This window comes from Ptiloglossa arizonensis, chromosome 1 (assembly GCF_051014685.1).
Source record: "Ptiloglossa arizonensis isolate GNS036 chromosome 1, iyPtiAriz1_principal, whole genome shotgun sequence".
NCBI lineage: Eukaryota > Metazoa > Arthropoda > Insecta > Hymenoptera > Colletidae > Ptiloglossa > Ptiloglossa arizonensis.
This window is the reverse complement of record NC_135048.1, coordinates 24,453,514-24,468,527: the sequence shown is the minus strand read 5'-3', so window position 1 is coordinate 24,468,527 and position 15,014 is coordinate 24,453,514. Positions and strand designations below refer to the sequence as shown.

Below are 15,014 nucleotides of genomic sequence, written 5' to 3'. Positions count from 1 at the left end.
AATCTCAGCAGAGTATAGTATAGAGTAGCCCTAGCCCATCAACAACCAGAAGAGAAAAAGAAATGGAGAAAAAGAAAAAAAAGAAAAAGAATGCGCGACGACTATTGGAGTAGAAGGGGGGGGGGGGTTGTTCTGTGTTTGTAGTTGATTGATTGTGTTAGTTGATTGTGTTGTTTGTATGGTGTTTGTGGTAATTCTTCCCATGGATAGAGTAGAAATGGATTTCTCTCTCTCTCTTCCTCTCTCTTTCCAAGAGAAAAAGAGATAATATTATATTATATTTGGTGGGTTGGACCGATGATAATTCCACTTGGAAAATTGTGTCATTTATCCAGCTCTAATCTCAGGAGATTAATAATAATTAAAAGCCTACGTAGGAAACAGGAAGGCAAACCGCAACAGGAAGGCAGGCGCAATTTCTCCATCTGGCGTCTAAGGCAATGTTTGCTAGAGAATTAAAGCCTTGTTTAACGAGTTCTCCTCCAGCAGATCCGGAACGAAACATTCAAAACTCTCCTTTTCTCTTTCCTTACATTTAGATACGTTTACAAGAATTTACAACAATTAGTCGATGATTTAATCTTTATTTGTTTGCTATTGATTCGATATAATTGAATAGAAACTATCACGAAACCAGGAAAATCTATTTATTTCGTAAAAAATAAGATGGAACATTGTAATCCTTCGCAAAAGCGTAATTAAAGAGTACATTTACACTATATAAATTGTACATTAATTTTGATTAATTTTTCCTGTTCCGATTGCTAATACTTTCCTTTTATATTATTACAACGTAACATTTTCGTCGATCGTTCGAACTTTGTGGAAATTTCTCGTTTGACAAAATTGATCGTATATCTTATTATTATCTCGGTTGTGTATCGGTTATTTACAATCACAGTGACGTTTCAAGATAATAACGGACGAGTACGTAGCAAGACGAATTTAACGAGTTCTTTTACAAACTGTGCGTGGGAAGATCGAAGATTGTGGGTATATCGACGAGAAAAGGTGGTTCCCCTTTGTTGACGACGCAGGCAGCGCCATTTTCTCCTTTCTCGATCAACTCGATTATTGCTTTGGCCACGTGCTCTGGCCTACGAAACGGAGAGAATCAATTTAAATTAATGTCGAGTACTTTTGCACTCGAATTTTCGACAATACGTATCACGATAAATCGCAGCTGCGCGACCAGAAATTTGAAATCGAAACGATGGGAAAATGCAAAATTTATTTACTTCGGAAAGATTTTATTTAATCACATTTCTGTATACGTTCCTTCAAATTTTTTGTTTGACGTTCAATTTTCACGATAAAGTTACTTAAATTCCTCTAATTCTGGTTGCGCTATCGATTCGTTGATTCTTGTACCGATATTCGTGTTTGAATTTCGCGCGAAAACATCGATCACTGCGAACAACGTTCTTCTTTAAGGTTGTTCGAACTTTATACTATCTTTGATGAAAGAAAATAATTAAATCAACGGCGATACGAAGAAATAAATTAAGAAAATTTGGATACAGCGAACAAGGACGGTATCGTCGTTAAATTCGAACAAGAATATTTCGATATCGTTCTTGTGCGTACGGTTGTCGGTCGTTCGGTTTCATTTCCTCGTTTTCTCTCCCGATTTTGATAAAATCCAAACATAGGTTATTCCGCGAAAGCAACGGGGTGTTGGTCGCACCTGGACACATCAACAGCATACGAATACCAATTGTATCGTAACTGAGCTGGAAACCACGAGGATTAATTATTAATCGTTAACACGTATTGTTAATTATATTTCACGATCGCTGTAGAATTCTATTTAAGATGGAAGAGAATTTTCGTTTACTTTCATGCTGGCAGTGAACCCCACGACAGCGTACTTCGTTGCGCAATAAATCGGTAAGAAACTAACAGGCGTGAGGCCTCCGATAGATGCGATGTTCAAAATGGTGCCACCTTTGCCGCCATTGTGTTTACCCATTAGATCGATTCCGATTAGACTCGTGCGAATTAGCCCGGTCTAAAACAATAATTCATCTTCTCAGTGGAAACTATAATAGAAATTATGGTTTCGAACGTGTATTATAAAGACACGCATATATGTAAATTTAATCTGTTCAGCATTTGGTTATTCCTCACTTCGATGTTCTCAAGATGTGAGTAATATAAAAGTTATGATTGTGATGTTTTCTGTTTCGTAGGTTTAAATTTAAAAAAATGATCGAAAATGATCGAAAATGATCGAAAATAATCGAAAATGATCGAAAATAACTAAAAGGATCGAAAATGATCAAAAATGATCGAAAATGATCAAAAATGATCGAAAACAACCAAAATGATCGAAAATGATCGAAAATAACTAAAATGATCGAAAATAACTAAAATGATCGAAAATAACTAAAATGATCGAAAATAACCAAAATAATCGAAAATAACTAAAATGATCGAAAATAACCAAAATAATCGAAAATGATCGAAAATAACTAAAATGATCGAAAATAACCAAAATGATCGAAAATGATCGAAAATAACTAAAATGATCGAAAATAACCAAAATGATCGAAAATGATCGAAAATAACCAAAATGATCGAAAATGATCGAAAATAACCAAAATGATCGAAAATAACCAAAATGATCGAAAATGATCGAAAATAAACAAAATGATAAAAAATGATCGAAAATGATCAAAAATAACCAAAACGATCGAAAATACTCTAAGATCGACTATTACGAGTCTGACTAGTAGTGTAAGTCGAATAATTTAACACTAGAACAGATTCCAGTGTATTAAAGGTGTTCTTCGTATGTCTTCCAAAAAAATCGATGATCGAGAAAAAGTAGGAACTTATGAAATTGATTATACGTGTAAAATAAAAAAAAAAAAATCATAATGTCTTTTGAAAATATGCTACGAAATTTAAAGTAAATTTCTTTGTAAAGACAGTCGTAACCAGTCGTTTCGATCGGTGAATCTAGTGTTAAATACGCGCGAGATAAGGATCTCTGTTTGAAACGTGTAGGTACCAAAATGTGAAGACTAATGATCACGAGCTGCGCTCGCACAGGAAGTTTACAGTATCGGAACGCTGTAACTGGAGAGACGTCGTGTGTGAAATATCACACGCACGAGTATTATTGCTACATCCCGTGTGCTTGGAACACGATACGATTGGGAGCGTGAATAGATAATTGCAACGAACGTTCGATTACCGTTCGAACTTCAAAGATCAACTTCTCACGGCACGTGAAACAATATTATTCGCGTTTAATTTGCACTTCAATCTCGAGAAATCGGTAGATCAATATTGCGAAATTACACTCTCTGCTTTATTGTCACGCATTAGATACGATCTGAAGTACAACGAGTACATACAGATATTGGGAATTTACCCAATGCAATGTTTCTTTTACGTAATACAATTATTTATCGTGACAGATATTGTCACCACGGAAATTGTTTTTCAATTTGCTGATCAAAAGTTTGCATTACTTCGCATACGAAAAAACAAAGTATCGTAATTGTTTTACGGTAGTGACTATACGTTGTCTGTTAAAAGAGAGACATTTTCTTTTAGATTAAAATCTAAAAAAGATTGCGTTTTTTTTCCGTTTGGAAAGTATTCGTCCTGTTAATTACAAACCGTATTTTGCTAATGTGACTTCTGCTCTGCGATAACTAACAAACTCTACTCACAACATTCGTGTCGATCATGCTTCTCCATTTTTTGTCGTCCGCTACTCCTGCGCTATTAATCAAAATATCGATGTCTCCCAGCCACTCGACGACTTTCTTGAAAGTTGCTGTTCGAAAGAAACGTACATATTAATTCTCACACTGTACAATTTATGAACAATTACTTACATTCCACTTGCTCCTGCTTAGTAACGTCACAGTCGAAAAACATCACACGATCCTTGCCGAACTGTTCCTCCAGTTTCTCGATCGCCGTTTCCTCGTTCGAATTTGGCAAATCCAAGATGGCGACTCGCTGTGAAAATAACGTGCAACGCGTAAGTTCCAACTATGGACAAAGATTCGATAAAGGGCACAGTAAATTTCATTCTTCGCACAGAATAATACATTTACAACGACTGAAGAAATATTTATACGAAAAACAATTGTTTCGATTATTTAAATAAAATCTCGTTCGAACAACGTATCAATCTTTCTACATTGCCAATATTGATAAATTGTTCTTACCGTCTTATCGTTTATTACGATTACACGTTTGTTCAATAACAATGCGATTGAAATTCAACTACATTTGTGTTAACCGAGTGCGTGTGTTTCAATGTAATAATATTTTGTTTCGAACGAGCCACATATAAATTGCTCCGTTCGAACGAAATTCTCCCCGTGAGACGCGTGGCGCTTAACGCGATTCAAATTTTCCCGCGCAAGTTACCTTGGCATTGTGGTGCAACAGCTGTTCAACGGTACAGAAACCAATACCGCTCGCACCACCGGTGATCACTGCACACTTGTCCTTCACGTTCATTCTCGTTCACAGGTACTTCTCAATGCTTCCACGGAATATACCCTGTCGGCTCTCGTACCCGCACACCACGCTACGAAAATGTGTACGACACGAATGAAATAATATTGGCGAGCTCGAGTATCTGTCAGCGAGCAGTTAAGATCGCGGTAGGAGCAAAACGAAGGCCAAGAGTGTTTGGAGACGTGGGACACAATGCGAGTTACATTTAAAGAACGTCTTCGTTTGTATTCTACACAGAATGGCTCCCTGTGTTCTGAGCAGGTAAAAAACGATAAGACCGCGGTCAGGTTTGGGAAAAGGACCGTGTCCCTGTTGTTGACCCCTTAAGCGTATAGTCACCGGACCTTTCGTCGACTTCTTAACGTGCATCATTTCTTTCGAGAGTTAGTAATAAAATTGAAACATATTATTTTGTTCGCTGTAATTGGTAAATATTGGGAAAGAAATTAAAATCGACGAAAGTATGTCGAAGAATTATAGCAGGAGGTGAAAAAGACGTGCTTGGTAACTTAATAAACGCAAATCGTTATTTTCGAGAGTTGAAAATAAATATGAAAAATTTTGACGAACATTTTTTTCGTCGTGGACGATTTCGAAGAGCCTTTAAGACGATGACCTTTGAATATTGATATATATATTTTCAAAGTCGTGTTCAATATTTGTATTCACAACTTTATAATTAAAAATCAAGAATATTCTTTTCGTTTAAAAAATTATGTGTGTAATAACGTTGAAAGTAACCTTGAAAACTTGTAAAAAAAAAAGATACACCAAATATCAAATATCATTTTCTTGAAACTTCGAAATCGTATCACCCAAGATAAAAAGAAAATTTCGATTTTTTCACTAATTACGAAAAAAATTGAGTGGATCGAGTTAGGTAGTTCCCTGTACTGTGAAAACGGTTGGAAAATAATTATGGTTTCATTCGTCTTTAAACGTCGCCTCGTAAAAATTATGCGACGATGCGTTAAATTTTAATAGCGATAAAAAATATATTTCAAATGTCCTTTAAATAGGATATTGGTACTCGTTATAGTGCGCTTGGCAACAAGGTATTTTTGGCCGTTTACGTTATTAAAATTACTATCGCGGGTTGGTAATAAAATGATATTAACTTTCTAAATTTATCTCTGATGGACTCTAAATCGAGTAAAAAAACAAACACGAACGACAAAGAGGACGATAAGATTAACGCAACGAGACTGTGCAATGTAGGTGAAAGTCAATAAACAGTGATCCGTTCGTTTGTCTTGTCAAAATGAAACTTTCGCACGAATTTATCGCGTTTACTTTTTTGAAAAAATAAAAGTAAAAATTTCGTGACATAATTGAAGATAAATCGTCTCACCAGCTCGCTCCGTGAAACTATATCGTCATTTCTTCTTCGTATCTCTCCATTTCCAACTTTTCATCGATGAACACTTTTTCGAAGTGTTGATGTTGGAGATATCAACGCGTGGTTGCACTATCTTCATACTACAAGGCTAGAATTTAATATTTTCTCCCTTAGCACTCGAATGTATAGTTTTCTTTTTCTTTTTCTTGGAAAATTGCGAATAAATTTGAACAAATTATTTCACTCGTTATGATAAATAGATATTGATCGGAAAATTAACTGAAATTGACAAAAGTATGTTGCAGAAATACAAGAGTAGGAGAAACACACATCGATAGTACCTAATAACATCTACACGTATGAATAAAAAATAATTTTGTTATAATTCTGCAATCACACGCGTTCAAAGATCAATACTCTGCGTTGATGAACATGATTTTACCTCGTCCTCGTAGATCTTGGGATCGACTTGTTCTCCTTCTTTCATGGGAAAATGGATCAATCGAGGAATTTGGTAAACACTGATTGCTGGTTCCACCAACCACGTGCTTCCATTTTTCGCCCACGCCATCACGTAACTTAAAGCAGATCCTATTTGATTCTTCCTACAAAGAAATCCTTGTTTTCCATCGAACCTTATTTTCCGATAAATAAATATTTTCGTCTACGTAGAATTCATTCGAATGAATTATTAACAAGTACACTGTCTTGCGTGTCTCGTTCACGCTTTTATAATTGTAAACTTATTTCAATATTTTAGGTTAGAAAATGTCCCATGAATCTGCATGGTGATCGTTTAAATTTCACTTACGATGTTGGTACGCAAGATGGCCTCTCTTGGATTTGATTATTAGGAATTGGATCCGGAAACTCTGGCAAATTTATGTCGGGGAATTGTTTATTAATTGGACAAAGGGCCACCAAACGCACCCCAGTTTTTTTTATATTGAACTCCTCCTTTAGTAGAAAAGAGACGCAGGTAGTTCAATATCAAGTATGTTTCAGTCAGCGATTAGGGTAATTTCGATTTTTTTCATTTATAATACCGCAAAGTCCATGGTTACTTCTATAGCTGGTTCCTTTTTGCAATAAATGGGGAAAGGGTCTTTGGGCCAGCCTATGAATCCAAGTATGCTTGCACAGTTTACTATTATCCCGCCAGGACCGCCATTGTTCTTGCCCAAAAATTTCATCCCCACCTGAACCACTTGGGACACGTAGTTCTGTGCAATTAAAAATTTTCGAACGATAAATTTCGATTCTTACGAGGTTTTCATTTTAGCAGGACATTTTCTCAAGCACGATACGAGAATTTCACGAACAAATTGTTTTAATTATTATTAAAAGATTTGTTTCTTTCGCTTTAAACTCGATAAGTTATTCAATATGTCTGCCCTTCTTTGATTCTTCTCTTTATGAATGAATTTCTTTTAAAACTAAAAAGGTGCACAGAGACACACCGTTTAACTAATAGGGCACACGATTATTTTTCAAAAGTTGTTACTTTTTGTCGAAAATTTATAGATTCTCAAGTTCGTTATATGAATTCCACGAGTTTGGTTTACTTTCTCCAACTGTCATGGCGTACCTTCTTCTTCGAGTTCTTATCCGAGCACTTCGAGGGAAATCTTTCTTTATCGAGATCGTTGAAAAGAATGTGCACTTGCGTGTTCTTGGAGAGCGTCTGACTCAAAGTTGCTGCGAAAATTCTTAATAATTACAAACAAGGATTTTACATTTTTATTTCGTGTTATCTTGGTTTCCGTATTAATATTTCGGTATCAAGGAAGCAATAACTTTTTACTCGATGAAGATTGGGCAAAGGAGGATTAAAAAAATTTTGTTTCTTAACAAGTGATATATATTAACCTTCGAATTGACAAGCATTGTTCACGTCGCAGTCGAGATACTGCACACGATTCTTTCCGTAGGAATCGCAGAGTCTTTGAGCCGCCATATATCCTTGATCAGGATCATTATCCACAATTATGATGCGCTATGTAATTCAATGAAATTAATTCAGAATTATACAATATTCTGTAAAGTTATCCGAGATCGAATTGGGGTTCAATATTTCTTTAACCTTTTTCGTTTTGCTCGTTTCTTATACCAAAGAGTAGCGTGAAATTTCTTATAAAGAAAATACTAACTCGTGCTCCTTTACACAAAAGATGATCTGCAGCCGCGAATCCAAAACCATCGGAACCACCCACTACAATTGCGATTTTACACGCAGGATGGAGAAGTGGTTTAGGGGAATCGGTGCTATGATTTCATTAAAAAGAAAAATGAAACTTGTTACTACAATCTTGTTTTCAATTTCTTAATATTACAATTATTCTATCAGAATTTTAAATTAATCTTTTTGATACTGAGATTTGAATGCTTAACACACATAGTGAGTACAATTCTTCCAATTGCATTTACTAAACATCCAACGGATAGATTTTCATTTATCTAAGGAGTATAATTGCATTTTAATACACTTTGTGTGAACGTAATTTAAATAAAATTAATAAAATATTGGTTGCATGTATTAGAAATCATTTTTAAAGTAATACAATGCTTACAGCCATATCTGTATTTATGTTGACGCATTCAATTCTAAGAATGTGTTGCTTTATTTTTGTAGAATTAACTTTGTGCTTGAACTGCTCCACTGCTTACTTCTGTTTGTTAAGTTGGTATACATAGTAGTTTAATCAATTTTCAACATATAATTAAGACAAGCTTGAATAGAAATGGAAAAAGAGGTCAAACGTTTAAGTAGACTTAATAATACCAATTGTAAAATACTGTCAAGGCTGTATAATGATATGAAGTTATTTTTATGATAAACAAGTTAGAAATTTAATTATCGATGGAAGACTTAATGCACTATATTAATTTGTTGAGAGAAAGTTTACTTCAATCTACCTAAAAGTTAGGAATCAAGAAGGTCTACATATTTCAATGGTATACTTTTTTTAATTACATTAATAATTGATTAATCATGACAAGAAGATTTCCATCTTCTATCTGTTCTTACAGAATTTTCAACTTTACCTATGTTTGTTAACTTTTAGCATATCTTTTAAATACCTTCTTTGAATTTTCCAAACTTCTGCGCTATTTTTTTGTAAAGCCTTTCTTTCCTTTCTTCTTTTATAAATTTATATTCTCTGAAATACTTGTAATTCTCCTGTTTTGAGTATACCAAAACTAACAAATACTTATTGTTACAAATATTGTGTATTAAAAATATTTTATAAACTGCTATGTACCAGTATAATTAAAATGTAATTATAGTCATGAATTTTTATTCATAAAATTAAAATTTCATTGCATCAATCTCCTTTTTTTCTGATCAAAATGTGATAAGAATTTTTGAGATTTATAATCACTACACATTTTACAATGTTTTTCTTTCTACACTTTGTAGTCAACTTCAATACTATTCGTATTTAAATAAACAGAAGTAAACGGTCGGAAAGCAATACATTTTTAGAATTTGAACGTATCAATATTAATACTGACGCGACTGTATTTCATAAAAATTGATTTATTGAATCGATAATCAATTATAATTAAAATATCGCAGAGCTGTTCAAAGTTCTTACTTCGTAGTATCTGACGTACTATACTACTCATATTGGAATTCATACTGAAAATGTAATAAAATATATTCAATAAATAGTAGTTTCAGGCTTGGCTTGATCATTTATTTATTGTAACCATTGACAATGAAATAGTATACTGCCATCTAACCGTAAACAGAGCGACTTACTCTATACCTTTAAGCACGCCACAAACGGGAAAATGTGGAAGTTTGTAGACACATAGTTCCTCCATTCTTATATAACAGGACTAATTACAATTATCGACATTACAGATGTATATTTACGGAAAAAATGTAAACAAATTTTCGATATACTTACAGTAGTTACAAATTAGAGTAAAATTTCTGCATGATAAGTGAAAATCTTAGAACATTTTACCAGCATGAAATTAGATATATTTTCAATATTCAAGCTACTTTAATAAAATAATACAATTTTCTGAGAATTGAATATTGAGATATATTCCACAAGAAACAAATTCATCAACAAACATCAACATTTCTACATACTTAAAATTTATAATAGATTATCTATCCAAGAATTAAACTATTATTTATTGAATATAAATTATTGATTTTCAAGAATAAGTTCCGCGAGTACTGCAAAATACAATCAGCAACTCCACGATATAACTCCATCATACGTTATCAATCTAATGAACAAATTTTTATGAAACATGTATTGTAAATAATATTATTTAACCAATTTGTTCATTGGGTTGATATTGTATTATAAAGTTTAATTAATATTTAGGGTTTCATCCACGCAACAAATGGAAGCGTGTTCTATTCGAAGGGAAGTTTTGATGACTTTTTCCTCACATTATGTTGCATCATCTGTGGCAAAATAAAATAGAAACGAAAATTAAAAGAACCCAGGAAATTTGTAACCACTAAGTTGGTAGTGCAGATGCGTTAATAAAATGAAATTCACTGAGACTATGAAACTTGGTTCGAGCACAGAGCCAATAAAATTTTTCTAATTGCTACTAATTGCACTTCTAGATTAGGTATCTCCAAACATAAAATTTACCAATCGTAGGGTTTTATGATTTTTAATCCATGAGGTTTCTTCTTTCTCGTGTACCATTTCCAGCCTTTCTTCTTCTTCCCTTGCATCGTGTCGGTCGTATGAAGTTGATTTGTTTTCATTTTCCACGTATGTCTGTAACGAAAAACAAATTTGCTCGGTTTCCGGTCGATCGTACGAACAGAAAAATCGGCAGAAGATCGACTGGTGGTTATTACCGAAGAAAGTATCGGGTTAGGGTAGCTCACCTTGGACTCGTATTAAGAAGGTTGCGGACGAACGAGGTTATGTATCGCGTTAACATACCGCTGAATACTAATATTTCTCAATCGTGTAGTCGATCCCGCGTAAAATAGAACACCTTCGTAGATAGGGGAATCGAGAATGCAACGTGAAACGAGAATTTCGAAACGTCAAACGAATGTCAGATAATTAATTCGTTTCTCCATCGGTTTGCAATTACACGTTGACTTTTGTTTTCCGATCAAACGATCGAAAAAGTAACGTATCATAAATTGAATAGGTTGCAGAATCAACGTTGTGCAAAACATTGCTGCGTTCAGTAATGTACGGTTTACATTATGCATCAAGTGTAACGCATCCAACAAGAATTTTGAAATTTTCACAGTAATTCAATTCTGACAATTAGGTTTTGCGTCCGTTGCCTCGAAATTATGCGTCACTTTTGTTTTTCCTGTCGATTGAAAAAGTAACGAGTAAAAATTTGTACGGTTCACAGGTAAAGCTAGGAGTATTCGAATGTATTTATAGGTATTCGAATTACTTTGATATTCGAATGTATTTATAGGTATTCGAATTACTTTGATATTCGAATGTATTTACAGCTATTCGAATTACTTTGATATTCGAATGTATTTACAGCTATTCGTATAATTTGATATTCGAATATTTTTTCCAGGTATTCGAATAATTTCTATCGAATATTTCTTATACATGTTCAAATCCTACCAATAGACTTTGAATATCATAATTCAAGTACCGTCGTTCGAATATTGAATATTCGAATACCATTATTTGAGTATTATTCTTTTTTAACCGATACAATTTTTTTGATATACAGATAGTATTCGAATCAAGTAGACCGAATAATCGAATCACTCGAGTATTCAAATACTAGAATACACAATGAATTCAACGACCAGTCCCTGCTCCAACAACAGAAACAACATAATTGAATGTATTATTTCTTCGTGTTTCTTTTTTTTTTTAAAAAGCTATGCACTTTATTGGCTAGGCTTGCAACATACATTTTCCGAGCAAATGATAACAAAACCAACAATTTCCACTAGCTATCGACCGTGTCGTCGATTGAGAATACGCAATGTTTATATTCGAATGTGCGATTGCTCTTCGATTCCGAGACACCGTGGTTTCTCTCGTTGCGTCCCCGTTCGAACGCGTTGAATCGAATGCACGATCGCCGATTTGAATTTTCCCGCCAAACGCGGCAAGGACGAGGAAATGGTCGCAACGAGAGACTCGCGGTTCTTCGATCGAGGAATGGACGATTAAAATGTATAATAATTGTGTGTTTTGTGCGTCGAAGACACCGAGCTTAGGCCTCGACTCCGCATACCTAAACCTACGTTTTATTCTTGTCGCTCCCATTGGTCGATACCTCGTTAAAAGTTCGTATAAAAAATTACGAGCACGGTTACACTGTTGCATCGGAGAAATTCTTCGACACGTTCCGGTCGATTTCCTTTTCCATGATCGATTCGGGTGAACAAACAAAATTATTTTGCTTCCCTTTTCTCTCGTCGTTCCCTTTTTCGTTGATTCGATGAGCGAACGAGCGCGCATGCGTCCATGGTTGGACGACCGGAAAGTTGTTGTTCGCGCGAAGCAACGGATCTGAACTTCTTTGCGGAAACGTGAAAAATTAGATAACTTCGTTCTCCAGGATCGAACCGGGTTCAAAGATTGTAGAAACTATTGTCTAAAATTGCCTTGCGTTTTACTTACAGTCTGTTCATTTCTTTTGTTTTTGTTTTTGTTTTTTGTTTTTTTGGTTCTTTTCTCTTTTCTTCTCTCTACGTCACCGAGATCGATTCGCATCGTCAAGCGCCGAAAAGTTTTTTTTTTTCGTGGATGGAATGAATTCTACTTGATTTAAATTTATACTTTTCTTCAAAAATACCATTTTCGAGTTAAAATACTGCGGTGTGCGTTACGTTCTATACAGTTTAACGTTGAAATTAAACTGCGATTAGAAAACAAGGGCTTCTCTTTTTCCTTTTCTTTCTTTTTTTCTTTCTTTCTTTCACGTGAATGGTTGGCGCGTTACTTCGCGTTCGACGATATTTACTCTGTCGCGATTTGTTCGAGGTCGATTGGAAATTGGTAAAGTTCGTGCAGCTTATATTTCGGACGTGGTTACTCGACGAATTCCCGGGCGAGGCGTTCGAAAAATCAAACGAAGGACCACGCACGCGCCGAGATCGACGGAACGCGCCGTTTCAAATTTTTCTCCTCCGTGTTATTTGCTCGAAAGCGTCACCATCGATGCCCGTACAAAGTACAAAATTCTCTTATCGCGGTACAAGCTTCGAGCCTGACGCGATAACACCGCGGTTGATTTTTGCGACGACGCTTTCCGAAACGGACGCTTTCCAATCTGGAAAGCTGAAACTTTGATCTTTTCCACCGACAGAGTACGAGTGATCGATTATCGTTTCGATTACATTTTTCGAAAGAGAAAATATCGTATATTAAGTGTCGATTACGTATATTTATCGCAAAAATTGGCAGTAAAAGTTCCTCGTCGATTATTGACGTTTCACGCTCTATCGGCGGAAAAATCTTCAATCGGATTTCGACATTCGCGAATACTATAGTTACGGTATTGTTAAAAAATTTGGGAGACATCTGGTTCGAAACCATGGTAAAAGTATAAAAAGTTCCACGTTATATCTCCGTGAATGTATCGCGAAACGCTTACGGTATCGTTATCCGGGCGAAAGGAATTTCTGCTTGGATTTTACAAGTGGCCGAGAGGATGCATGCGAACTTGTAAGAGCCACGCGGTACGGTGCTGTTCAACGAAATGTTCCCCCACTCCCCCACTACGGTCCGTGGAGGGGGAAGAGTCACGAGACGAGACTCGAGAGACGAACAGCGTTGGTTCAACACGTTGTAACAAATGCGAGGAAAAAATTCGAAGATTCGAGTATCGATCTACAAAATGTATCGAGTGTTACGGGACAACACGGCAGTTATTAAAAATCCAGGGATCTGTAGTCGGATCGAGGAAAGAATCGTCTCGTTTCAGTCATCTTGCACCGAACGTTTAAAAGATACGTTTCTATTTCCTTTCGGAATAGAAAATTTACGATTAATGTAGGGATCGAAAATTTTGATTAATTTTTTACACGAGTGAAAATGCACCAGCACAGTCTCGATGTAACGATACGAATCATCCCTGCAAAAATTCGGGATATTGCGGGCTCTTAAAAATTCATGTTGAGCGACCAACGATGAAAATTATAATTGTTGTATCGTTCAATGTATCATTGGAAGAGTATTCTTAGCAGACTGCTGAGGTTCTCCCGATGAAAACGAGTCCAAACACGACCCTATTCCGACTACTTTTGATTACACGTGGTTGAAAGTTTTCAAAAAATTTTTGGAATTACGTATTATTGAAAATGGTCCGAATTGGGTCGTGTTTGGACTCATTCTCACCGGAAGAATCTCGCGAATGCATCGGTAACACTCTCGCAACGATATCGTGAAAAATATAAAAATGTTTATTTTCATTGACGAACGACTGGGTTTCAATGTTATTCGTTTTGTCTGAACACTGATCATTTCTCGACAGCGCGAGGAATTCTTTTCACCGACTCGATTCTTTCTCGGGTCCGACCATAGATTTATGCTTCTTACGAGTTTCGAATCTCGTCGAACGGTTCCTTGACACTTGATTCGCAGTGTCGATTGTTCGGATCGCAAATTTGTATCTTCTCGTCGCGATCAGTGCCACTACTCGTCCGATGATCCCTTTAATTTCTCTACCTTTACCGAACCCAGTGACAGGGGGAACATTTCCGAGGGAAAATAGAATCCGAAGGAGTAGGGGCACTTGTTGAGACGGACTCGATCGAAAATTCAAGGACATCGTTATTTCGTTACAGTTGACGTCAGTGTCTCACTTACGGGGCCCGTAGATGCAACGATTTACCCTACGACGAGACGAGTTGCAACGACAGTCGTGTCGCGATATTGTGCTGCCGTTCGGGTCGTAAATCTCGACTCCCTGTACAATTGTCATTCACACTGTACAATTGTCGTTCGCGATGCCTTATCGAGCGAAAAATTACGCTTACTCACCGTCGCGTGATAAATCGTTACGTTCGACGTCCCCGTCGGATCGACTTCCCCTTAAGTATAATGGAACGCATAACAATGTACAAAAAAGTGTTCTTGCCAGTGTACAAATTGTCCCCCTCGTAATCTTTGGTGTGTCGGTGAGATACTCCGTTAGGGTAGGTTTTACACTTCTGCGACCGCTGCACGGCAGTCTTAGTCTAGTTCTG

The 15,014-nt window shown here is 35.9% G+C and overlaps 2 protein-coding genes across 2 annotated transcripts; both read right to left on the bottom strand.

Annotated features, from left to right (window-relative positions):
• Nucleotides 1-609: 609 nt before the first annotated feature.
• LOC143150358 (15-hydroxyprostaglandin dehydrogenase [NAD(+)]-like) lies at nt 610-5,968 on the bottom strand. Its single transcript, XM_076318570.1, has 7 exons — nt 5,843-5,968; nt 4,399-4,561; nt 3,855-3,981; nt 3,687-3,793; nt 1,838-2,011; nt 1,588-1,733; nt 610-1,097 (listed from the first exon to the last, which is right to left on the bottom strand). The coding sequence occupies exons 2-7, from the start codon at nt 4,489-4,491 to the stop codon at nt 959-961; spliced, it is 786 nt and encodes a 261-aa protein (XP_076174685.1). The 5' UTR covers nt 4,492-4,561; nt 5,843-5,968; the 3' UTR covers nt 610-958.
• Nucleotides 5,969-6,181: 213 nt separating this feature from the next.
• Nucleotides 6,182-11,229, bottom strand: LOC143147388 (15-hydroxyprostaglandin dehydrogenase [NAD(+)]). The gene is made up of 9 exons (XM_076312611.1): nt 10,707-11,229; nt 10,462-10,593; nt 7,981-8,095; nt 7,700-7,826; nt 7,419-7,528; nt 6,877-7,053; nt 6,642-6,787; nt 6,273-6,435; nt 6,182-6,217 (listed from the first exon to the last, which is right to left on the bottom strand). The coding sequence occupies exons 1-9, from the start codon at nt 10,760-10,762 to the stop codon at nt 6,182-6,184; spliced, it is 1,062 nt and encodes a 353-aa protein (XP_076168726.1). The 5' UTR covers nt 10,763-11,229.
• Between the last annotated feature and the right edge of the window lie 3,785 nt (nt 11,230-15,014).

What these genes read in the sequence shown, in the direction of transcription:
- LOC143150358 (XM_076318570.1), bottom strand. Translation starts at nt 4,491, where the DNA reads ATGAACGTGAAGGACAAGTGTGCAGTGATCACCGGTGGTGCGAGCGGT. An exon ending in GGTTCACTGCCAGCATGAAA is followed by an intron (nt 1,734 to 1,837) that starts GTAAACGAAAAT and finishes CGTGGTTTCCAG; the next exon opens with CTCAGTTACGATACAATTGG. An exon ending in AAACCGAACGACCGACAACC is followed by an intron (nt 1,098 to 1,587) that starts GTACGCACAAGA and finishes TCCGTTTCGTAG; the next exon opens with GCCAGAGCACGTGGCCAAAG.
- LOC143147388 (XM_076312611.1), bottom strand. Translation starts at nt 10,762, where the DNA reads ATGTTAACGCGATACATAACCTCGTTCGTCCGCAACCTTCTTAATACG. An exon ending in CAATGCTTGTCAATTCGAAG is followed by an intron (nt 7,529 to 7,699) that starts GTTAATATATAT and finishes GAATTTTCGCAG; the next exon opens with CAACTTTGAGTCAGACGCTC. An exon ending in AAGTAACCATGGACTTTGCG is followed by an intron (nt 6,788 to 6,876) that starts GTATTATAAATG and finishes TTTCTACTAAAG; the next exon opens with GAGGAGTTCAATATAAAAAA.